This window comes from Lampetra planeri, chromosome 4 (assembly GCF_965212315.1).
Source record: "Lampetra planeri chromosome 4, kcLamPlan1.2.h2, whole genome shotgun sequence".
Classification (NCBI taxonomy): domain Eukaryota; kingdom Metazoa; phylum Chordata; class Hyperoartia; order Petromyzontiformes; family Petromyzontidae; genus Lampetra; species Lampetra planeri.
In genome coordinates, this window is record NC_136110.1 from 32,303,755 (window position 1) to 32,327,865 (window position 24,111).

The 24,111-nt window shown below is 54.4% G+C and overlaps 1 protein-coding gene across 5 annotated transcripts in view; it reads left to right on the top strand.

Annotated features, from left to right (window-relative positions):
* The window catches only part of LOC144717975 (collagen alpha-1(XII) chain-like), a 92,421-nt gene continuing 68,310 nt past the window's right edge, over positions 1-24,111 (top strand). For 3 of the 5 annotated variants that reach the window (XM_078593829.1, XM_078593831.1, XM_078593834.1), the window contains exons 1-14: positions 678-802; positions 5,457-5,566; positions 10,473-10,592; positions 12,538-12,684; positions 14,272-14,355; positions 16,745-17,011; positions 18,785-18,967; positions 19,256-19,429; positions 19,676-19,969; positions 20,630-20,791; positions 21,083-21,244; positions 22,104-22,394; positions 22,723-23,061; positions 23,733-24,005. In XM_078593829.1, the coding sequence (XP_078449955.1) occupies positions 5,488-5,566; positions 10,473-10,592; positions 12,538-12,684; positions 14,272-14,355; positions 16,745-17,011; positions 18,785-18,967; positions 19,256-19,429; positions 19,676-19,969; positions 20,630-20,791; positions 21,083-21,244; positions 22,104-22,394; positions 22,723-23,061; positions 23,733-24,005 (2,575 nt within the window). In that variant the 5' untranslated portion in view covers positions 678-802; positions 5,457-5,487. Of the gene's footprint in view, positions 110-677; positions 803-5,456; positions 5,567-10,472; positions 10,593-12,537; positions 12,685-14,271; positions 14,356-16,744; positions 17,012-18,784; positions 18,968-19,255; positions 19,430-19,675; positions 19,970-20,629; positions 20,792-21,082; positions 21,245-22,103; positions 22,395-22,722; positions 23,062-23,732; positions 24,006-24,111 lie in introns of those variants that run through there. The other 2 variants (XM_078593830.1, XM_078593832.1) reach the window with 2 other exon arrangements.

The window sequence follows — 24,111 nt, forward strand, 5'->3', positions numbered from 1 at the left end:
AGTGAGGAAGAGGAGTAGGGAGGAGGCGCGGGAGGGAAGTGGGAACGGACTGGGGATACGGCGGTCTGGGTGCACGCGTGTGTGTACAGAGGAGGGGTAGGGTGGGCTGGTGAGTGGCTGTGTGGTTGGGTGGGTGTGTGTGGTTGGGTGTGTGTGGTTGGGTGGTTGTGTGTGGTTTGGTAGGTGGGTGTGTGGTTGGGTGTGGTTGGGTGGGTGGGTGACTGTGTGGTTGGGTGTGTGGTTGGGTGGGTGGGTGATTGTGTGTGGTTGGGTGGTTGTGTGTGGTTGGGTGGTTGTGTGTGGTTGGGTGGTTGTGTGTGGTTTGGTGGGTGTGTGTGTGTGGTTGGGTAGGTGGGTGTGTGGATGGGTGTGTGGTTAGGTGGGTGGGTGATTGTGTGACCGGCTGGCTGTCTGGGTGGGTAGCCTTGGTGTGGTTGGGCGGCCTTGATGTGGTTGGGTGGATGAGTGGCTGTGTAGTTGCGTGGGTGAGTGGCCGTGTGATGGGGTGGGTGTTTGGGCGGATGGTTGTCTGGGTAGGTGATTGTGGTGTGGTTGGGTGAGTGGCTGTGTAGTTGGGTGGGTGGGTGAGTGGCTGTGTAGTTGGGTGGGTGGGTGAGTGGCTGTGTGTCTAGGTGGGTGGATGCGTGGCTGGCTGTCTGGGTGGGTGGGAGGTTGTGTGAGTGGGAGGGAGGCTGAGCGAGTCGGCTGCTGCTTTGTGTCCCGCCCAGTCCGTGCTGTTGGAGGCACACGCTGCAGAGGCTGCTGCTGCTGCTTCGCCCGCGCGTCTGTCTACCCCGTGCAGGTACAGGATCAGGTGTCTCTGCGGCCTCTCTTTGTCTCTCCGTGGCTGTCTCTGTGTGGGGAGCGGTGGCGCAGTGGTTTGCGCGTTTCGATACGGACCCAGCCTGCCACGCCATTTCGTTTTGCAGGCACGGCTAATATGAGTGGCGAGCGGTATCAGTACTTGGACTGGTCCTCACCATCTTAAGTCGACGCCGCCTTAAACGAGTGCCTTGGTGGTGAGGTGTGTGTGCGTACATCGGCAATGGGGAGACAAAGACCGAGGGCGGATCCCAACACCGCCGTCCACTCGTGCGTTGTGCCGGGCGTTATAGGTGCTCGCTAACACAGCACGTGCTTGACTGTTCATGGGATGCACGTGGGTATTGATGCAGTGAGGCTGCATCACAAGGCTGAGTGAGTGGTGAGTTTGTAAGCGAGAGAGTGGTAAGGTTTACGACACGGTGTGCAATTGTGGTGAGTGTGCAATTGTGGTGAGTGTGCAATTGTGGTGAGTGTGGAATTGTGGTGAGTGTGTGTGAAAGGGTGAGTGGTGAGTTTGTGAGCGAGAGATTAGTGAGGTGTACGCTGCGGTGTGAGCGAGTGGGTGAGCAACATGCGGGGACCACACGCGTTGCGTCAACTTGGGCGCAACTTCCACCGTCGCCACAGTCCGAGGCTCCCACTCAATCCGTCGCTTCGGGGAACGAATCCGTTGAGCTCCGAGCTCTCATCCACAGCTCCCTTTCTATTCATCACCACGCTTCACCTGGATAACCCCTGGAGATGGAATATGCCCGATGCGAGGGTGTCCCGGGATGTCAACTAACGCTCAGCGAACACGCAGTGGGCACGTGCACGCACGGTTGAAATTACTAAACCTTCCACAATAACTCCGCCGCTCGTCATCATTCGCCGTGGTCTATAAACTGCTGGATGAAGGCCTATTTTCACACCGTCGCCATCCCTCACAGTCCAGCGAATGCCACGATCCATCTCCCTTCTTGCGACGTTTCATAACTTACGTGGTCGCTCCATCTCGGCGGTGGTCATGCCTCTGGAGGGTGTTCCATCACCCACCAATATTGTTCGCCATCCCCAACCCGAGCTCCCCTTGAGCTCCTCACCCATGAGACTCGTGTCGATGGTTACTCGCCTGGTTCTCAACAAAGTCGCGTGTCTGTGTGCGGTGAGCGGTGGCGCACTGGTTAGCGCACTCTGCTATGAACCAGGCCCACCTGGATCCGATTTGCGTCCGCGACCACTGTCAGTGGCGAGTGATATTTTAGCCGGTCCTGGACCCTATGTCGACTCAGCCTGAAAGTGAATACGTGGGGCGCTCCGATTAGCACGGTTGACTACGTACGGCGCCAAATAAATTAAACTCGCATAGCACTGGCGAAACAAAGACAGCCAGGCATGAGTATTGGTGAGTGCGCCGTGCCTGTATTGCCAAGTGCTCTCTAACAGCACTTTACCCACATAGATGGCAAGTTATATTCGGGTGCTTGTCGCAGCGAGCGAGGGGATTAGTCAACGTGTGGTATCATTCGATCGCTACGTTAACGCACGAGGCCTTGTGAGACAAAGGCGGCCGGGTCACGCCACGCTCGGTCTCTCCAGTTTGAACGAAATTATTTGTTCGCGTGTCACATCGCCGACGATTGTAACCCCAGCCGTTGGCAGGTACTATACTGTACGTGGTCCCGTCATGTGAATGGGGAATTGCTGTTACTGGCTTGGGCCCGCACACCGCGCCGTGAGAGGGGAGTCAGGCGAGCTGCGATGAGCGCTGTGAAGTGCCGCAACGCAAGTGCCGTTGCAGCGCAATTAGCGGCTCGACATCAGCCACGATCAAGCCACTGCTGGGTGAAACCTCCCCAAGCCGTCGCCGCCTCTCACAAGCCTGCCACGTAATCATCCATCTATCGATTTGCGCTAGAGCCCGATTTCATTGCTCCATCTCCTCGGCGAGCGCCTTAAACATCAAATCGGGTGACCGGGATGAAGGGTCCGACTGGAGCTGCCGTGCCACGCGGTGTCCGTGTCAGCGCGGCGTGCGCGCGAGCGCCCATTGGCTGCTCGCGTCGACGCTCCGCGTGGGCGAGCGAGGCGAGGAGGAGGAGGAGGCCTCGGGCGACGACGCTGGGGGCGAGCGGGGAACCCGGCCACGTGGCGCAGCGGTAGCGCCAGCGGCTCGCAGCAATCGGAAGCCTGCGAGTACAAATCCTGGATGGCATGGGTTGACTCAGCCCCACCATCTCTCCCCTCCGGAGTCGATACAATAACTACCAGCTTGTGTTGAGATGCCAACAGCGGTTGCGAAATGGATAGATTCGCCTCCCGACATAGGAATGTGGAATGGTCATCATTGGATCTGCAGGGTTGTGAACGGGAGATGAGTACAAATGACTCAATGCTCATTTGAGCCGGAACTCGCGTTTTTTATAACTTTCCACAGCGTTTCTGGAGGTTTTTTGTTATTCATTCGTGGAAAAACCCGCACGGCTCTGGGCTTTGTAGGCAGCCACTGCGCGTCTCCGTGTTCACCAATCAGTGTGGACCAGGCAGGGCGCCTGCTTAACTTCTGTCTCTCCACGTACACACACGCGGTATATATTTTACCCATCCCATCAGCCAAACGGCCTTCTGGGGAGTCAATCTTCTCAGCAAGATCGGTTTAGCACAAGCTAACTCTGGACCGGTTTTGATACTCGGCGAAGAAGAAGGACGTGTTGCTGATGGGATGTGAGAAAACTCTTAATTGTATCATGTAACGAGAGGCAGATGTGTGAAGGAGGCGAATTAATTGCATATTTATTTTGTAACATTCTTCACGACCACGCTGATGATGATTGTGTGTGGACCAGAGGGTCACGCGAATTAATCTAAGCATTTGCCCTGTGATATCCGCTTCTGTGGGTCTCATTGCTCTGCTCTGGCACCGAATGGATTCGGAGCACGAGCGGGGCAGCGTTGATGGAGACGATTTGAACAGAACTACTCGCTTTCCTTTTAGCCGTGGGGGAGGGTGGGTGGGGCTCGCCCCGATCCCCGCTCACCCCCCGTGTGAGCCTCGGCTTTTGTCAAATCAACACCGTGCCGCGCATATTTCGGCACGTCCAGACCGGGTCCTCGGGCCGCACCTTGGCCTGCCGAGGAGCCACGCGGAGTGGGGGGGGGGGCTGGATGGGGGGTGAGGACGGCCGAGGAGCCATGAGGGGGGAGGTGGGGGGATCGTGGGGGAGCCACGAGGGTAGGTAGACAAGGACCGTCGATGAGCCACGTGGAAGAGAGAGAAATAGACGAGGACGGCCATGTGGCCATGACGCAAAACAGTCATAGGCAGCAGCAGCAGCAGAGAAGTCAATCATTGACGTGCCGGTTTTCTGTTGGCGCTGGAAACCAGCTTCTGTGAGGATGATAGAGGCAATGATCTGTTGGCAGCAGCAGCAGCAGCTCCTGTTGGTTTGGAATCCTCCGGCTCTTTCGGGAGGCAGTTGAGGGTCAATAATGGGGGTGTGGCGAGCACGGCACGTTCCACGCGCGGGGAGGTGGAGGACGCGAAGGATCGTGGCCTGGAGCTCGAGGGCGAGTCTTGTGGCTTTCCGGGTTTCAGGATGGCAATGACTTTGACTTCCATGCTTTCAGGATGTTGCCTGTCTTGTGGATGGCGCACCAAACCCATAAACATCACCAAGACTAATAACCCAAACTAAAACCCTAGCCCTAACCAATAACCAAGACCATTAACTCTCACCAAAACCCTACCCCTAAGACCAATAATCCTAACCAAACCCTTCGAGCTAACAAAGACCCTTAACATAACCCTAAACAAGATATCTCATCATTAAATCTCCTTTGCCAGTACCAAAGTTTAATAATAGAGTTTTCCCCCTTTTTTTCTTGCAATAAAACTGAAACCTTTTTACAAGGAATCATGTGTGCATTAACCACAATACTTGTGGTCAAAATGCAAACAAAAAACACACTCCCTATTGTAAAAAGGTTTCAGTTTTGTTGCCAGAAAAAAGGGGAAACCCCCTATTATTTTACTTTGGCACTGGCAAAGGAGGTCTAATGATGTAGATGCTTACCCCGAGCCCTCATTACTCTGATAGTGCATTGTCTTTGAGCTGTACGCCATTTGGCGTGCTCTGGTCTAGCACCAATTGAGATGAGGCTCAAAAGAAAGCCGTCTCTGGTGTGGACCAATCAGTTTCAAGGACAATGCCAATATATTATTAGATATCTTCATAGGGGTTTTCCCCTTTTTTCTGGCAACAAAACTGAAACCTTTTTACAAGGAATCATATGTGCATTAACCAATACATGTGGAGAAAATGCAAAAAAAACACTGATAATATATTTTCTCCACAAGTATTGGTTAATGCACATATGATTCCTTGTAAAAAGGTTTCAGTTTTGTTGCCAGAAAAAAGGGAAAAGCCCTTTTAAGCTATCTAATGTAACCCTAACCCTTACTACTGATGTCAGCCGTAGCCAGACATCGAAATTGGATAATTTCGGTGTAACTGCCATTTTGCAGTCACCCCCAAACACATCCCAGTGGATGATATAATTGCCCAGGTTGATGTATCCCTCAAAGGCTTGGGACACATCGCAGCAGATCCCACACCGGCACTGAACTTGGCTTTGTGCTCTGGCCATGGCAGGTCGGCCTGCGTCGACCTCCCAGCAGCGACCATGAGACTACACGTGGCGAGTTTCGTGGCCTGGGCCTGTCTCCTCTCCCTCCACCTCACACCGCCCACCACCGCTCAAGGTAACATGCAAACACGTGGACATATAATGCATGCACACATGCCCACGTTCGTGGACAGTGCATGGACAACACTGGCATACGAACACGCAGACACATGAATGCACACACTCATGCGCGGACAAACACGTGAACACGTGATTCAACATGCGAACCCGTGGAAACATTCACAAATGGACACACGCGCACACACACTTCAACACGCGCACACACTTCAACACGCGAACACACGCGCGCGGGCACATGAACACGCGCGTTCATTACCCATTGGCCGTCACGCTGGCACGAGCCACAGGCGTCAGGCCCCGGCCACCCCGGGGCAACTCGACTCCCTCAGCAGTCACGTGGGTGGCGCCCGGAGGTTTCAATGGTTGGTGGAAGTTCACGCGGCTGCTGCCCACTGCTCTCGTTGAGCGTGGTGCTCTTTGTGCTTTATTAAAACGTTGACACTCCACTTGGGCTCTCAACGCCACGAGACGGCGAGAGGTCACAGCTGCCAGCAGCGAGCAGTGAACTGCCCTGCGTGAGAACATCCTACAGAAGATGATAATGGGGCTCCTGGGACAGACGCGTCACTCGGCCTCTTCCTGCACATGAGAGGTGTCAACAAGCTCGCGTGGGTCGTGTCACACGTCATTGTAGTCGACTTAAATCCAAGGAACAAAAGCAAAATGAACACAATCGCAGTTGCTGAGCACAGGTCCAGTGGCCCCAAAACGCCTCGCGGCAAGCAACAAATAGCACCCTTGAGGTTGAAATATATATATAAATAAAGACCTTCATCTGTAAACCTCTAGGGTGCTTCCCGACAAGGTAGAAAGCTGAAATTTGTTACATAGGTAGCTTTTAGAATAGAAACGACTAGAGAAATCTAAACATCCGAGATTATTCATTTTAAGGCCCCCAAATATCGATTTTAAGTGCCCCATGAGCATGTTTGTGCCTGGTGTCATTCGGACACCGTTCAAAATATAAGATTGAGTGTTTTTGTTTGACAGAGCATGAAACATCAAATCACATTTAAGCGAGAACCATTGTTCTATCTTTTATTGTTTGACATGTTTCGGATTCAAACGGTTTTGAACGAAAAAAAAACGCATTTTATGATATTTAAATCTGAATAATTAGAAAATGGTAAAAGGTAGAGAAGCTTTCCCTCAGAGTATTAAGTTCATACATTTTTTAGATTTCTAATAAAAAAGAACAGAATCTTTAAATCGAGCAGTTTCTGATGGGTATGTCTTTAAATATAAGAAGTTTAATCAAGTCGTCAACAATCTTTGTGTTTTTTTTTTGTGGAAATGTTTTTTAAGTAGTTGTTCGTGTCTGATCTTAGATACTAATTTTAAAAATCATATCAGGTCAATTATTATATTTGTTGAAAACTTTTGCCGAGCGAAGGACAGCCTTTATGAACAAGTTGAATAATAAGAGTGATCACACTTCTTGAATTGAGCAAGGCTTTACACAGCTTGTAAGGAGAGACGGCGGTGAGGACATTCCAGAGTCACTTAGAATCAATAGATGTGGTCGCTTGCAGGCCTCCCATCATCACGTTTAGTTTCCTGCTGCAGTCAAATAAAAACCAAGGCCGTAAAGCGTTCCCCTCACCCCAAGACGATTCCCCTCTAACTTTTATTTTCTACGCTTTTGAGTTGAATATTTAACAGAGCATTGATGCGTTTTTAATCGCCCGCCGTGGAATATAAAACAACAACCACCCACACAGCACGGAGCCCGAGCCAGGCACCGACTCTGCCAGGGGATCGTTGGTTGACGGAGATCCAGCCACGAGTCTGGCTCCGCTTGCCGTGACTCACGCGTAATCCGCGGGGCTGCATCCACTGAGCCGAACCAACCGCACTGGCGTCGCCGAGATGGCAGCTGGCAAGCTCAAACTGCAGATGGGCCACACGGGTGCAGATCGACGACTGGTGGATAGATGAATGGATGGACAGGATTAGATAGACGGATGGACAGACAGGAAAGATGGACACGATATTTCCCAGGCATAGCAATAATGGCCACACCTTGTGAGCCGAGTAAAACTGATTCAATTCCTCACCCAGAGAGTCAAACCGAACCGTAGACTGGAACCAGATATATCAGTTCTAATTTTCTAAGTTTGAACGCAAATCAAATTTGTTGCCCCGGAACGAAAATACAATTTGGTTGCTGGGTGTATACTAATATCTGGAAACTGGTTAAATGAACTGTACTGTTCAATGGATTTTCAATTAACTCTAACCGTAGCCAAAACCCAATAGGTTTGACTCCCAGAATTGAATACTCACAGTGCCTCATGCTGGGTGGGTAGAAAGGCCTCGTGCTGGGTGGGTAGCGATACCTCGTGCTGGGTGCGTCATGGCCCGGCCGGAGAGAACAGACCGTGCCCACAAGCGGAACTCTCAGCTCGGCGAGACGCCGTCAGGCGAAGATGCCAATAGACGGAACACTCGCAGAACACAGCCACGGTGAAGCGACGTTCCCCACGGCCGAGAACGGAAGCTGCCCGGAGCGAACTGAGAGACGGAGCCACGCGCCACGTTCGCGGAGTCGGAGAGATGAGACGTTAGGTGCAGTGGCCGTGAATCCAGCGGCCGCCCGGCGCTGCCTGGTACCGCGTGCTGCTCACGAGGGGGCAGGGGGCGTCGCGTGCGCTTCGCGGGGCGGGGGTCGCGCTGCGTATAAATCCATGGATCCACGATGGTCTGGACCCGAGCGCCACGAGGGGGAGGCGATGCCGGAAGAGAAGAGGCGGCGCCGAGTGATGCCTTGAGCCACGCCGAGTCGGGCGACTCGCGCAGAGGAGGACACCTCGGGGTGACAAAGCTGCTGCTGCTGCTCAAGTTGGTGAGACAACAGTGGGTGGTGGTGGTGGCGTGGACCATGGTGGCGGCGGTGCTGGCTATGGTGGTGGTGGTTCCGGCTATAGTGGTGGTGGTGCTATAGTGGTGATGGTGGTGGTGTTATATTGGTGGTGGTGCTCTAGAGGTGGTGGTGGTGGGACCTGCTGATGGCTCTACATCACGCATGCTGCTCGCTCCTGGTTGCTATGTTTGATTCTTTAAATATGGTTAATTTTCAAACATATATTTAATAAGCTTAATAATAGGGGTTCCCCCCTTTTTCTGGCAACAAAACTGGGGAAATAGGGGAAATCCCTATTATTATATTTTTGTACTGGCAAAGGAGGTCTAATGATGATTTAATAAGCTTATTTAGTATATCCTCAATTATCGACAACATTAAATACGTAACTTAATTTTGCCAAAAATGTAAGATATATTTAATACACACTCAATATATTACTTTAAGTCAAACATGTATAACTAATCCAACATAGCAGAAGTTATGCAATATATGTTTCCATTAATTTAGTATCTGCAAAATACATGTATGAAGAATATTCATGAAAATCAAAGATATACAGTACTAAAAATCAAACGAAGCAACATACATATCTCCATACACGGCCATCCACTGTCACGCGTGGGAATCATCCATGATTCAATATTTTCGGCGTAATGCGTCCATGTGAAAACCTTTAAACAGCCACTAGAGGCCGCTACAATTCCCCACAGTGTAAAGAAAATAATATATTCTTCAATCGATTCACGATCACGGATCGAGATAATTCTTCGACAGCCCCCCCACCCTAACCCTTGATGAACTGTAACGCAGGGTCACAATTCAATCCGGTTCTTGTTTACCCCGTCCCATTTCTAGAGTTGCGTCCAACCCCTCCCCTCCCTCGGGCAAGGGCCTCCTCGCTGGGGCGCTGTGCCAAGCTGGCAGAGCCTCGCTACGCTCCGTGGGCAGCAGGGGGAGGGATTCGTGCCCAGTCTGTTCGGGTCAGCAGGTGTCAACAGTTAGCAGGCGGCGGCACCGGTGTGTGCGGTGAAGGGGAACGCGTCCGGAATCGCAGCGGCGCTCTCCCGGCCACGCGACGGGCAGAGCCGACGATGACGCGAGGCGCCTCGCCACGTCGAGGCAGCGGGCGAGAGTGGTGACGTGGCTGGCCAAAAAATAATTTCGCGAGTTTGCTGAGCAAAGCTTTTCCGACTCTCAAGACCGTCTTTCAGGAGGGCCCTGCCAAGTTATTGCAGTAGGGGAGGTGGGGGGTGAGCAGCGACGTTGCTGCTGCGTGTGGAATCCCAAGTGTGTGATTAGCGGGTGATTTTTCAACATTGGGATGATTTGGCCAATACCAGTTCCACTGTGTGTGCACGTTTAGCTATGGGGAGGAAACCCGAGAGCCCGGTGGAAACTCATGCAGAACAGTAAAAAAACAGACAAAGATCCCCCTATAGCCTTGAACAGATTGTTGTGGTAAGTGATGTTAGCGGGCACCTATACAGGCCAACACCACGCCCGGCCGCCTTTGTCACCCATTGCTGATGATGGCACATCACACCAGATGCTTTTTTAGACTGAGTCGACCTAGGGGAGGCAGGAGAGATCCAGGACCGGATCAAATATTACGACTGTTATTGGTGGTGAGTGGGAATCGAACTCGGAACCCCAGCCGTGCGGTAACCCACTGTGCTGCCGCTCTCCGTGTACACACACACGGGGAGATGTGTGAACGGCCTCGTATGTTTACTCCGGGTTCTCTAGTTTACTTCCATACAAAGCCAAACTGGAATTGGCCAAACATCCCAATGTGGCAACACCCTCATGACAAGGAGTCTTGAGACTCAGCGAGGCTATCCCAGGCAAATTAAGGTCCACCTTGATTTGTTTTTACAACTTCGCTGAGAAGGGAAATCGATGGGGAGGCATCGCCGCACTTCTTGGCTCATCACTCGCAATTCCAGCGCGGGTGCTGGCGCACGCCGTTTGTATCACCGTGACCTCCTCATCCCCGACATTGCGGCTCTCTCCCCCTGGCTGTCGCTCCACACAGCGGTGCCGGCGCCGGCCAACATGCAAGTGAGCGTGCTGTCCAAGAGCAGCGTCAATGTGTCGTGGAAACCAGCGCGTGGGCGGTTCAAGGGGTACCGCCTCATTGTGCTGCCCAGCTCGGGTCAGTACCCTGCCAATCTCTCTCTCTCTCTCTTCCTCTCTCATTTTCTCCCTTCCCCTCTTCTCGTCATTCCCCTCTCTCGCTGCCCTCTGAACTCACCCGACCGTGACCTCTCTGACCACTGGGCTATATGCGAAGGGTTGTATCAACTCCTCGACGACAACTGATTCTTCCGCTTAGAGGTTTGTCTGATCACGTGCGCCCAAATCGATTATTTATGATTTACGTTTATATGATTCGCGATTATTTGCTAATTTCTTCTTAAGGACAACGCAGTGAGAAAAACTGCACAGATGAGAGAGAAAAATATTTCAATGTTATTGCTTGTGCGGATAATAGGAGTAGATGTGGCGGATATTAGGATCTGTCCTGAGTAGATCTCACATCGGGGAGGTGGAGAGAACCCTCACTGCCCGAGCACGTGCAGAGCGGAGAGAGGGGGGAAGTTCTTCAGAGGGAAGAGAATTCTTTGTTGCACATGAGACTTGAGCAGGGAATCATAGAGCAGCGCACAAGTCGTGCTCCATGGGTTTTGGCTCAGGGAAGCAAAGAGAAAATAAACTTGAAAAAAATAATATAATTACACTCGGGCGGCATTACAGAACGCCAGCACGGATTTGTTCTGGGCCTGGGGGGTGGGTTTCTGGCTCGGCTGGAAGCGTCTGGCTCTGTGCCCCCCTCCCCCGCCCACCCCCCCCCCCATTTCCCCCCACCCCGCGCTGTAATCGCTGTGTCTCGCGGCGCCTCCTCCATCGGTCGGTGTGGGCGACTCGTGCGCCGCCCGCTCACGGGGCATCCCTCTGAGCAGCCTGGAGTTGGTGTGGGGGAGCGAGCCCCCCCCCTCTCCTTCCCCTCGCCACGCGGCGACAGAGCGGCGTCCTCGGCTCCTCAACCTTCTCTGGGTCACGGCGCTCGCTTCCCATGGCTCCCCACGTTTCTCTCTGCCAAGTCTTCAATCCAGCAGTGGAATGACCATGGCCACTGCTGCTGTTGCTGCTGCTAATGATGGTGACATCCTCTTCGCGCTTCCAATCCTCCTCGCGCTTCCAATCCTCCTCTTGCGTGGCTGCCCCCTACATCTCGGTCTCGCCACGTGGCAGTGCAGGGTCACCGATGGTGGTACTCTAATGCCTTCCCTTCTGGTCGCATGTCCAAGACACGGGAGTCGGTGTCGTTCTCTGCGTCTCGTGCTGACCCAATCTGTTCAGCATTTGTAGTCTCAACGCTTCTAGGATCAACCTCAGCTGCATCATTGCGAACAGCGTTGGTTCAAGCAAGTCTGACTGCTGATGAGACATGTTGAATCCAGTCCCGAACTTGCATGTCTTGAACCAATGCTATTAAAATGATGCACTCTCCAAACGAAGGCCGTGTGGCTGATGGGATGTAGAAAAATAATTTTAAATGTTTCGTGTTGGGCCAGATATGTGAAGGAGGCGTGGTGTCCCATTATTAAAATGTTCGCTTACGTTCTGCACAAACGACGCTAATGATTCAATTTCGACCGCGAGTGATCGCCAGTGCCTCCTAGAGCCTGGTCTGGCTGCTGGTGCTGATGCTGAGGTTCGAGCGAGCGGTGTGGATCTCGCCAAGAGAAGAGCCGCCATTTTAGCGAAGTGCACATCCATCGCTGGTGTCGCCAATCAGTGCCCCCCCACACACACAGGAGGGTTCTAGAACCCCAGCCATAACAGTTGCCCCTCCCCCCCCCGTTTTGGCCATGCAACGGAAGACTCGGGTTGTCACCAGTCTGGGAATTTGTATTGTGTGTGAGAGTGTGCCAATGTGTTCTACATTCTATGATGGGTGCCCAGTAAACATGCATCGTTGGCCCAATGTCGGTCAGAAGTTGGCTCAATGTCGGTCAACATTGCACGTTCACTGTGCGTGCCAGTGTGCTCGATACATCTTGACGGAAAGCGTGCATCTGCCGCTCGCCGAGCAGGCGAGGGCTCCCCACAGGAGATGACGCTGGCCCGCGATGCCACGGGGGCGGTGGTGCGTGAACTGGAGGCCGGCGTTGAGTACATGGTCAGCGTGGCCGCGTATGGTCCTCACGGGGAGAGCACGCCGCTCGTCAAGCAGATCGTCAGTGAGTCCGCAACCTCCTCCCCAATGCAACGACTCACGCACACATGCACGCGTGTAAATATGCACACGCGTGTAAATATGTCTTCACCTCGCACCCTGTGTCTGTGCATTTGCTTGGCGAGGCTGCGGCGCAATGGTGAGCACACTGCGCTATGGACCCGACACTCCGAGTTTGATCCTCGCCGACGTCCATCATTGGTGACAAATATCCGAATTCGACCTGGGCCTCCCCTAGGTCGACTTAGCCTTAAATAAGCACCTGGTGGGGTGTGTAAACATTAGCACTCTGGAGGCCGGGCGTGGTGGTGGCCACACCCTCCTCGTATGTGTTCTGCCGGCCTTCATAGGTGCTCACTAACAGCACTTGCCCCAACAGCCTGGTAAAGGTTATACAGGGGATATTTGTCTTTTGTGGGTATGTGAGACAACCCCCTTCACAAAAGTCGAAAGCCCCCCACGCCTTGTGGAGGAGTGTTTTTTCTGGCTCTGAGGCCAAGGCTAATGGCCCATGGCATGCCTGGGGAGGCGCATGGGTGAGTGGGTTGCTGTTGTTCATGAACAATTCGCTGTGCCGTCTGTGTTGGTCTTTGTGTATAAATGTTCACGTCACTTTGTGATAGTTGTCTGTGTATGGTTACATGTGTTTCTTCGTGTCTGTGTCACTCATGGCCCTTTACCTGTATGCCCCCACGGATTTTCATCTTCAGTAGGGACGCAGGCCACCACCTCCACCACCAACATCGCCATCACCACAATCATCATTATCATCACCACCATTCCTTGCCTGCTATTGATTGATGGGGAGGTGAGCCTACAATAGACTCAGACGCACGGCTTCCCTCACCTCGTCGCCACGATCCTTGTTGTTTGGCAGTTGCCTGTCCCAAGTTAAGAACTGGTCCACTCCTCGGGCTGACTGGAGCCAGAAATCGCCCTCCGGAGCTCCCGTGTTCCTCAGGTCCAAGCAATGCTGGTCCAGCTTCTGAAAGACGTATGGCAGCCTCCACTGCTCCCCAGCGAACGTTTGGCTCTTCCACGTGGCCAGCCACAGTGGTTTATTGCTGTTTCTGGAGAAACCCCAAGGGGCGAGGGGGGGTATGGGGGGGGGTATTGGGGGGGGGAGTTGTCTCCTGGCTTCAGAATCTGGGGTTTGACCAAGAGACGTCATCGACCCACGTTCCCTCGGGGTCTCCGGCACAAGCTCAGTTTGTTTTTTCCGTGGTTCTTTGGTCAATAATTACGGCTCCTCGTGCCCGCGCCCCCCGTGAGCCACCTCAGTGGCTGTAAGCGCCATGAGGATAAACGGCTATTTTCAGCCTTTTCCTCCGATGGCTCACAGCAGCACACACCACAGTGGACCTTCAGTCCCCATTCCTCGCGTGATGTACGCATTACAACACCCCCCAGAACCCTTCGGTAATTCATCAGCACGTTCCACGAGAGGGACCACCTTATGAATGTTCTTGAGAAGTCATCGAGCGGTGTGGTGGGACGAGCAGGACGTGGCTGACATCTCCCTCACGCTCCCTACCCCCCATCCCTCCCCCTCTTCCTTCCCCCTCCACCCCTCCCTCCCTCCCCTCTCCAGTTGAAACAACATCAGCCTCTCTGGCAGAGGCGCCGAAAATTCAGAAGGAAAAAGAAGAGAGCAGCAGCCCCACGCACATCAGAGGTACACATGCGTGGGTACACGTGGCAGTGTGTGTCAGCTTTGTCTTGTGAGTGTGGGTATGTGCGTGTTAAAAGGGCATGGTGCAGGCCACCCACTCCCTCGCGTGTCCCGTTCAGGCCTTCTTAGGTGAAACTCGCTCACAGCACTTGCCCCAACAGTCTGTTAAGCCTATAAGTTTGTATTTTTTACACCGAGACGGCAGGGAACGCGTGGGGCAGAGGAGAGGCGCACGGCCGAGGTGGGAGCCTGGGCAGGCAGCGGGAAGAGGAACACATGGATGTGGAAGAACATGAATAACAACCCTTCCCATCATCGACCAAGACCTCGACTGTGAACCTCATAACCTCCGGCAATTCAAATCCCGATGCCATCCCATGTGGGATCGCGATGCTGCTGTTGTCGCCATCCTCCTGGAATGTCACCACCCAGATCCAGAGGAACGTTGCTGCTGCTGCTGCGCGAACAGAGGTAGAACAACGCGGTCGTCCAGAATCAACTCCTCATTCAAGACGCAAACATCAACTCATCTCTTCATGGCTTTGGCATTCCTCCTCCTTGAAGACACTGGTGGAACCATCAACTGCATCTGCACATGAGCAGACTTATGTCCACATCTTCTTCCTAAATTGAACATTCCAGACAGGAGCCACAGCGGTGCGATGATGGCCATGCAACACAAACTATGGACCATGCAGTAAACCCACTTTGGTCTGCGCTCCTTCAAAAGAGGAGGAGGAACAGGAAAGTGACACAAACCCTCTGCTGAGCCATCTCATCGTGGCCGGCACCGCACCTCGAAATTGGCATCGAGCTCCTGAACCATCTTGCGGCTGCCGTGCGCAAGAAAAGATTAGGAGAGCACGTGGGTTATTCGGCATTGACGGTGGTGCACAGGGACATAATCACACATCAAACAAGTCCCACCGCTCTGTGTATTGTCTTGCTCTACGTGTTGTATACACGTGTACAGTTGCACACGCATATATAATACTAAGCTGTGACATACGGGGCATTGACATGACCGCTCATGCATGAGGGAAGGAGGGGGGAGGGAGCAAGTGAGTGAGGGGGAAAGGGGGAGGGAGGAGGAGGGGAAAAAACCCCAAAACGCGGAGCTCCCCCAGGAGATTCCTCTCGTCTGGGCTGCTGCGAGGTGGCTTAAGGTTGAGCAAGACGCAAGGAGGAGGAGGAGGCGAGAGGGGAGAGCGAGGGTGGGAGATGTGAGTTTGTGGAGTTTGGGGTGAAGGGGGGAGGCGAGGCGGGGCCGGTTGGCCGCGTGCTCTGCCTGGGGGAGACTCGGCGCGGATTGCCGCGATGTGTTCGCGGTCACGGAGCCATCTGCCGCCGCTGCTCTTGAGTGGCGTGGGATTTGCCGATTCGCGAACCCCGGTCCATTACATCCGCTCGGCCCGGTCCGGGTCTTGGCTCTTGCCGATGGCCATCCCACGGGGATGGGGAGCAGAATCAATGCAGGACATTGTGAGATTCCTCTTCTTTAATTTTGCCTCCGTGGTTAATACAGTAATGTGGAATCTTCACCTATTGATGGACTCGCCATGCCACTTAAGGGGGTTGTTAGTCCGTAGATCACCACTCTCATCAGCGCAGGTTGGAGAATTGAGGGCCCAGGACCGGCACAGATATTACTTACCTGCCTCACCTCAACCACCGCAGCCTCCTTAGCTCACCCTCCTCACCTTACCCTTATAATACCTCGCAATCACCTAGGGGGACAAAGGCGGCCTGGTGTGGTGCTGCCCCCCCCCCCCGCCCCACCTTGTGTGTCGTGCCGGCCTTCATAGGTCCTTGCTAACAGCACTTGCACCAAGAGTCTGTTACAAGCTATACGGGGAACATTTCTATTTTACGAGTGAGGTGGTGGGAAGAGGAATCTCAGGAACAGGTCGATGAGGTCACAGTCCGCACTGCCGGTCAGGGAGAGGAGACAGTGGCTTTATAAAGGAGCAGACGAGGACAGCATCTAGCAAAGAGAAGCCGGCCACAGAGGAGGAGGTGGGAGATGAGGAGTTGTGGGCAGTGGAGGCAAATTGGGGTCACGTGGCGGTGAGAGACACGAGGCGAGTCCGCAGCTGAAACGTGGCGGAGTATCATGCACGGCGTGTCGACTCGGGCGTCCGTGAGAACACGTGCTCAGCGCCACGGGAATGATTAGCTGGCCTTGACGCGCGCACGTGAAGCCAACCCCTCCATCTCCCCGTCCCTCTCACCACCTCCCCTGTTTCTCCAACCATCTCACCATCTCTCTCACCATCTCACCATCCCTCTCACCATCTCCCCATCCCTCTCACCACCTCCCTGTCCCTCACCACCTCCCTGTCCGTCACCACCTCCCCATCCCTCTCACCACCTCCCCGTTTCTCCCACCAAGGCTGCCCGCCGGACGTGCCCGCGGAGCTGGTGTTCGTGGTGGACGGCTCGCAGGGTGTGAGCCGCGCCAGCTTCCAGCGCGTCAAGGCGTTCGTGTCGGCACTCATCTCCGCCTTCACCTTGGGGCCGGACCGCGCGCGCGTCGCCCTTGTGCAGTTCTCGGGCGACGCGCGCCTCGAGTTTGCGCTGCACCGCTACCGCAGCAAGGCGGAGATCTACAAGGCCCTGCGCGCCGTCACACTCAAGGGTGGCAGCGCCACCAACACGGGTGAGCGGTGCCACGGTCGCCCCGGGCCCCCCCCCCCCCCCACCCTTCGTTGACTACGGGAGATGTCCAGGGCCCCAGGCAACCATTCGCCCGGTAAACACGCAACGTTGGACAAACGTTGGCTTGTGGTTGAACCATAATATTGGTCGCTTTCGCGACCAATATTATGGTTCAACGTTGGCCCAACGTTTTACGTTAATTGGGGAAGTTCACGATGTTCATCTTAACTTAATTTTGTAGTTATTCACGTGAGTGCTCGTGTTTACGCAGGAGCATTTCACCGAGTCTCCACACTCCCTTCTCAAGAGGGTGCTGCCAAGTATTTGCAATAAGCAGGGGCCACGATGTTGCTGCTGCTGCTGCTGTGTAAATCCCAATTGTGTCATTTAGATGTAATTATCCTGCAGTGGGATGTTGGTTTGACATCGTATGGCTCTTTGTTTAGCCCTTAACGTCAAGATGCGCGAGTCTCTTGGCTCGCTCGTAGCAACTCTTTGCTTGTGCCACCTGTCGAGTTGGGTCCATGCCGACCCTGACCCCAGGGGGCCCCCGGTGGTGCCCTGAGGCTCTGTCCAGACCCCCTCGGCCTCGCCTGGGAGGAGGAGGAGGAGGGGCACAGCCCGTCGGCTCCCGGGGCCCTGAGGGCACGTGCTCTGTGCCCGCTGTCCTCCTAGGGTGGCGGCCTTGCTGTTGCTGCTGTTGTTAATGTTGTTGCTGCTGTTGGTAATGTTGTTGCTGTTAATGTTGTTGCTGTTGGTAATGTTGTTGCTGTTAATGTTGTTGCTGTTGGTAATGTTACTGCTGTTAATGTTGTTGCTGTTGGTAATGTTATTGCTGTTAATGTTGTTGCTGTTGGTAATGTTGTTGCTGCTGTTGGTAATGTTGTTGCTGTTAATGTTGTTGCTGTTGGTAATGTTATTGCTGTTAATGTTGTTGCTGTTGGTAATGTTGTTGCTGCTGTTGGTAATGTTGTTGCTGTTAATGTTGTTGCTGTTGGTAATGTTACTGCTGTTAATGTTGTTGCTGTTGGTAATGTTATTGCTGTTAATGTTGTTGCTGTTGGTAATGTTGTTGCTGCTGTTGGTAATGTTGTTGCTGTTAATGTTGTTGCTGTTGGTAATGTTGTTGCTGCTGTTGGTAATGTTGTTGCTGTTAATGTTGTTGCTGTTGTTGCTAATGTTGTTGCTGTTGGTAATGTTGTTGCTGTTGTTGGTAATGTTGTTGCTGTTAATGTTGTTGCTGTTGTTGCTAATGTTGTTGCTGTTGGTAATGTTGTTGCTGTTGTTGGTAATGTTGTTGCTGTTAATGTTGTTGCTGTTGTTGCTAATGTTGTTGCTAATGTTGTTACTGATGTTGTTAATGTTGTTGCTGTTAGTAATGTTGTTGCTGTTAATGTTGTTGCTGTTAATGTTGTTACTGCTGTTGGTAATGTCGTTGCTGCTCTTGGTAATGTTGTTACTCGTAATAATAGCAAAGGTTTTTGTGTTAGTAAATCGACAACATTTTAATCGAAAACATTTGCTCTCCAACACACCGGTGGGCTGAAGTAGTCACTATTTGGTGTTTTGTTTACGTGACAAATCCCTTACAAATTGGCTGTGCCGGGTGGTGGAGGGTTACGACGCATTTCTACTTTTATTATCAATAATATTGGTCGCGAAAGCCTACGTGTTAAAATGTTGTTGCTGTTGTTTGTAATGTTGCTTTTGTTGGTAATGTTGCTGTTGCTGCTGTTGGTAACGTTGTTGTTGCCATTGTTGCGACGGCACGCAGGCGAGGCGCTGCGCTTCACCCTGGCCTCGGTGCTCACGGCGGCGTCGGCGGAGGGCGGCGGTGCGCGGCGACGCGTGCCGCAGCTCGCCGTGCTCATCACCGATGGCCCGGCCGACGACGGCGCCGACGTCGCCGAGCACGCACAGGAGCTGCGCGACGCCGGCGTCGAGCTTTTCGCCATCGGTGCGAGCACTCGCCTTCTCGCTGAACCGCTCGCTCGCTCAACTGCTCACTCGCTCAACCACTCGCTCGCTCAAGGACTTGCTCGCTCGACCACTCGCTCGCTCAACGACTCGCTGGTTCATTAATTCATACACTCTCTCACTCACCCATTTACCTGCTACCGGCATTAGTCTGCTGGGAGTGGGTAATGACTACTGCTGCTGTGTGCGAACTCATTTGATCTCGATCTTCGTGCCATTAAAATGAGTTTGTTCCGCTGACCGCCTTCCCGTCGCCTCTCTGCGTCAGGCGTGGCCCAAGCGAACAAGAACGAGCTGCGTCTGGTGGCGTCACCGCCGCTCTCCACGCACGTCTTCTCCGTGCGGGGGTTCGAGCAGCTCGAGTCGTCTCAGGGCGTCGTCATCGGCCAGATGTGTGCCGGCGTGGAGGCGCAGCAAGCGCGCATCGAGGAAGAGACCAGCCGTGAGTGACCCCGGTCACCAAACGTCGCTTGCGGCCGACCACCGTCGGCCAAGGTCGTCTGCCATCGACCGCAATCGCCAGCGATCCCGCGGAATCGCCTAAAGCTTATCACGATTGCCCAAATGAAACCGATTGCGAACCCTTAAGATCACCGCCATTGTCTCGTTTCTACCTCTCTCCCCTCACTGCCCCCCCCCCCCCACCCTTTGCCCCCCCCCCCCCCACCCACCTCACCGCCCCCCACAGAAATCCTACCTCCCCAGAACCTGCGCACACTGGAACGGACGGGCGACTCGATCCGCCTGGGCTGGGACGCGCCGGGCCCCGAGGTGTCGAGCTACCGTGTGTTCTACCAGCCTGTGGGCGACGACGAGGGCACCGCGCGGCGCGAGGCGACAGCGCCCGGGGGCGCCACGCACGTGCAGCTGTCGCGCCTGCAGCCCGACACCGAGTACCAGGTCAGCATCTACGCCGTGTCGGGCCAGCGCTCCAGCGAGCCGCTCATCGTCACCGAGAGCACCACCGAGGACCATGGACGAGGTGAGACACACACACTCGCATAGAGACACACAGACTAATGTAGAGACACACAGACTCGCATAGAGACACAGACTCACATAGATAACTATAGACCACTATAGACCAATCCTGAATGTATATAGCCATTCCCACCAGGTCTATGATCACAAACTGTGCAGTGCAGTATTATATGGTAGAGTTCAACACCGCTACCAGACCTCGAACAAATCAATTCCTTGCCACCCACGCACCACTCCCACCCTGTCTGGGTCCAACCCAGAGAGCTGGTTACCCTGGTGTGTGGGGTGCTGAGGGTAGCGAACTGGCAAGTGATGAGCATAGCGGACTGGCAGGTGATGAGGGTAGTAAACTGGCAAGTGATGAGGGTAGCAGACTCGCGGGTGATGAGGGCAGCAGACTGGTGGGTGATGAGGGTAGCAGACTGGTGGGTGCTGAGGGTAGCGAACTGGCAAGTGATGAGCGTAGCGGACTGGCGGGTAATAAGGGAAGCAGACTGATGAGGGTAGCAGACTGGTGGGTGATAAGGGCAGTGGAATGGCAGGCGATGAGGGCAGCAGAATGGCGGGTGATGAGGGTATCAGATTGGTGGGTGAAGAGGGTGGCGAAACTGGTGGGTGAATGTTCTGCCTGTGCTGTGGGGCTCTCCTTCCGCTGCCTCAGGGGAACTGACCCCGCCAGGCGACGTGGTGCTGACGGAGGCGTCATCACGCAGCATGCGAGTGTCCTGGTCGCCCGCGCGCTCCTCTGTGCAGCACTACCGCATTGAGTACCGGAGCCTGGTGCCCGGAGATGCCAGCGACGAAGACGAGGAGGATGATGAGGGTGAGGACGGGAGTCATCGCCCCATCCTCCTCATCCTTTTCCCTCCCACCATCAACATTTTCCTCCCTCTTCCTGACTACCTCCCTCCTTCCTCCGCCTTCTTATCCACTTGCTCATTGTCTCTTCCTATCTCCTCCTCCCCCCCCCCTGCTCCGGCTGATTGTGGTGATGGTGGTGGTGGTGATGATGGTGGCGACAATAGCGGTGGTAATTGTGGTGATAATGATAATTGTGATGATAGTGACGATTGTGATGATGATCATGATGGCGACCTCTGCCTCAATCACGCAGACCGGGAGCGGCCGAGCCTGCAGGAGGCCGAGGTGGATGCGGCAGTGACGATGCTGGCGCTGAGCGACCTGCAGCCTGAGACGCGCTACCGCGTGCACGTCGTCGCCGTGTACGACGGGGGCGAGGTCGTGTCAGGGGCCGTTGAGGAGACCACGCTCGATGGTACGGCCACTGCCTCCACTGCGGCACCACCACTCCCTATGCCGCCCACACGAGGCTCCGGCCGATTGGCTGGGCGGGTGCAGCAGAGGTGGCCGGGCGCTCGTGCACCGGGGACACATAAACTTGTGGGGAGTGGTCAGCACGCTGTGCTAAGAATGCGCTCATGACCAACAACAGTGGCAAATATTTGAGCCTGTCCTGGGCCTCCCATAGGTTGACTCAGCCTTAAATGAGTGCCTGGTGCGGTGTGTAAAACATCGCCACTAGGGAGACAAGCTCGGCTGGGCGTGGTGCTGGCCACCCACCCCCTTAGTTTAACACGTAGGCTTTCGCGACCAATATTATCCAGCCAATTAGTAAGGTTTGTCACGTTAAAAATAATGCCAATTCGTTACTAGTACAGCACACTGGTGTGTTGGAAAGTACTCGAATTGCAAATGTTGTGGGTTTACTCTCCAACACAGCGGTGTGCTGTACTAGTAACGTGACAAACCTAACTAACCTTACTAATTGGTTGTGTCGGGTGGTGGCGGGTTTAACGACAGATTTATATATTTACGTGATCTAACCCACCCCCTCGTGCGCTGTGCCGGCCTTCAAAGGTGCTCGCTGCTAAAGGGTTAGGTTTTAGGTTTTATTGCGGCACAGGTAAAACCCTTTGGGCAATAAGCACTCATTTATAACCTGGTTACAGCAAAAACACGAACAAAACCTGGTGAAGTTCTTGGTGGCAAGGTCGTGTATTGACACGGTCCGACCAGCACAAAGAACATACCGCGAATAGAATGCATTGCATACAAAAGAAAGATTTATAATTGCAAGATTGCAAAGCGGCTACATGGGGCGTCTCCGTGTGCAGAGCGGGGCTCCCCGAGCGGCCTGGAGGTGGAGGAGCGCTTGTCGGACAGCGTGCTCGTGCGCTGGCTCCCCTCGCCGGGCCGCGTGCTCTCCTACCGCGTGCGCTACGCGCCGCTGGAGGGAGGCGCGGGGGCGGCGGAGGGCACGGGTGGGGAGCGTGCGGTGAGCGGCGAGCTCGTCGGCGCGCGGCTCGAGGGCCTGGCGCCCGGCACGCGCTACCGCGTCACGGTGATCGCCGAGTACGCGACCGGGCTCAGCGACCCACTCGTCGCTGACGTGGAGACGCTGGGCGGTGAGGGCGGCCGCGGCGTCATCACCGTCGCCATCACTAATTGTCGTTATCATCAATCATTGTCATTACCAATCATAATGGTCATCACCAGTTAGTGCCATCATCATCGTCGTCATCATCATCACCAATCGTCGTCGTCATCATCATTACCGTCATCGTCGTCATCACCAATCATCGTCGTCGTCATCATTACTAATTATCGACATCGTCACCAATCATCGTTGTCACCTTAATGATCATAAATCGTCATCGTGAGATGAGAGGGGAGAGACAGGCAGTGGCCAACATGCAGCAAATCCCCGTTCTCTCTGCCCCTCCTCGCACACAGAGACGGGCGGCGTGACGGAGCTGCGCGTGCTGGAGGCCACATGGGGCAGCCTGCGCCTCACCTGGAGCCCTGCGCCGGGCCCAGTAGCCCGCTATAACCTGCGGTACTCGGCATCGACGGCGGAGACGGAGACCGCGGGGGGGGAGGAGGCCGGCAGCGGGCTCTGGGACGTGGGCGCGGGGCCCGGGCTGGGCGAGCAGCAGGCCATCCTGCGGCCCGATGCCACAGGGGCTTGGATACGAGGCTTGAGGCCGGAAACGACGTACGCCATCTCCGTGATGGCGGAGTACGCGTCGGGAGAGGGCGAGAGGGCCTCCGTGGAGGGCACCACGCTGCCAGGTGTGGGCCCTGGACATCTGTGAATAAGAACTTTGTATCTCATCAGATTCTTCCAGTCTGAATAAAGATTCTGATTCTGATCAAGTCTCGCTCTGCTGACGTGGTGACACTCGTCCCGCTTTCGTCAGCTGTCATCTACTCAGTTTAAAATGTTCTGGCCTCATACTCGACTTCCTACCCTTGGGGTCTAGCCCCCCCCCCCCGTCCTTTGATCCGTCACTGCCATCTATTCTGGCCACGTATCCATTGTATAGGAGCCCGCTGTCCTTGACCTGGTGGCCTTGATTTTCTCCTCTCTATCCAGGACTCCGGGATTTTTTTGTCACTCTTTATTGATAACAACAACAAAAACGATGAGTCGCCGTTGTGGTTGTTGTGGTAGTTGCTTCTTTTGGTATAAACGCCCTCCTTTACACCAGGGCATCTTATCGGAGAGCTTTACACGTGATAAGTGACTCACATCATCACATCTCATCTTCAACACATTAGGAACGGGTACACCCCGTGGCAGCACTACCTGTGTGACACAATTTTATTCGTGGGCTTCTTCAGCCGAAATTAGGGGTCAGACTTGGTGTGTTTCAAGGCCACACAGGGTTGGTCAGATCGCTTGCGAGTCGCAGCCAGGACGTCTTGGATTTAACCCCACGGCTGTGGCGTTACACTTGCAGAGATGGGGCCGGTGTCACTCCTGGAGGCCTCGGACGTGGCGGCAGACTCCGCCACGGTGTCGTGGGCACCGGCGCCGGGCCGCGTCGAGGCGTACAGCATCGAGTTCCGCTCGGTCGCCGGGGACGAGCACGGCGCTCGTGACGCGGTGGCGCGGGCGACATCCGGCGCGCTCGACAGCCTCACGCCCGGCACGGCATACCAGGCCGTCGTCACGCCCGTGTACGCCGATGACGAGCGGGGCCCTCCCGCCTCCGTCAACTTCACGACCGAAGGTGGGTGCCGGCACCGTGCCACGATTCGTCAGATAAAAGTCGAGCTCATAAAATCGTTTCGTTTTTCGCATTACTAGTGTTGAGTAGTGAAATACGCGGTGCGCAC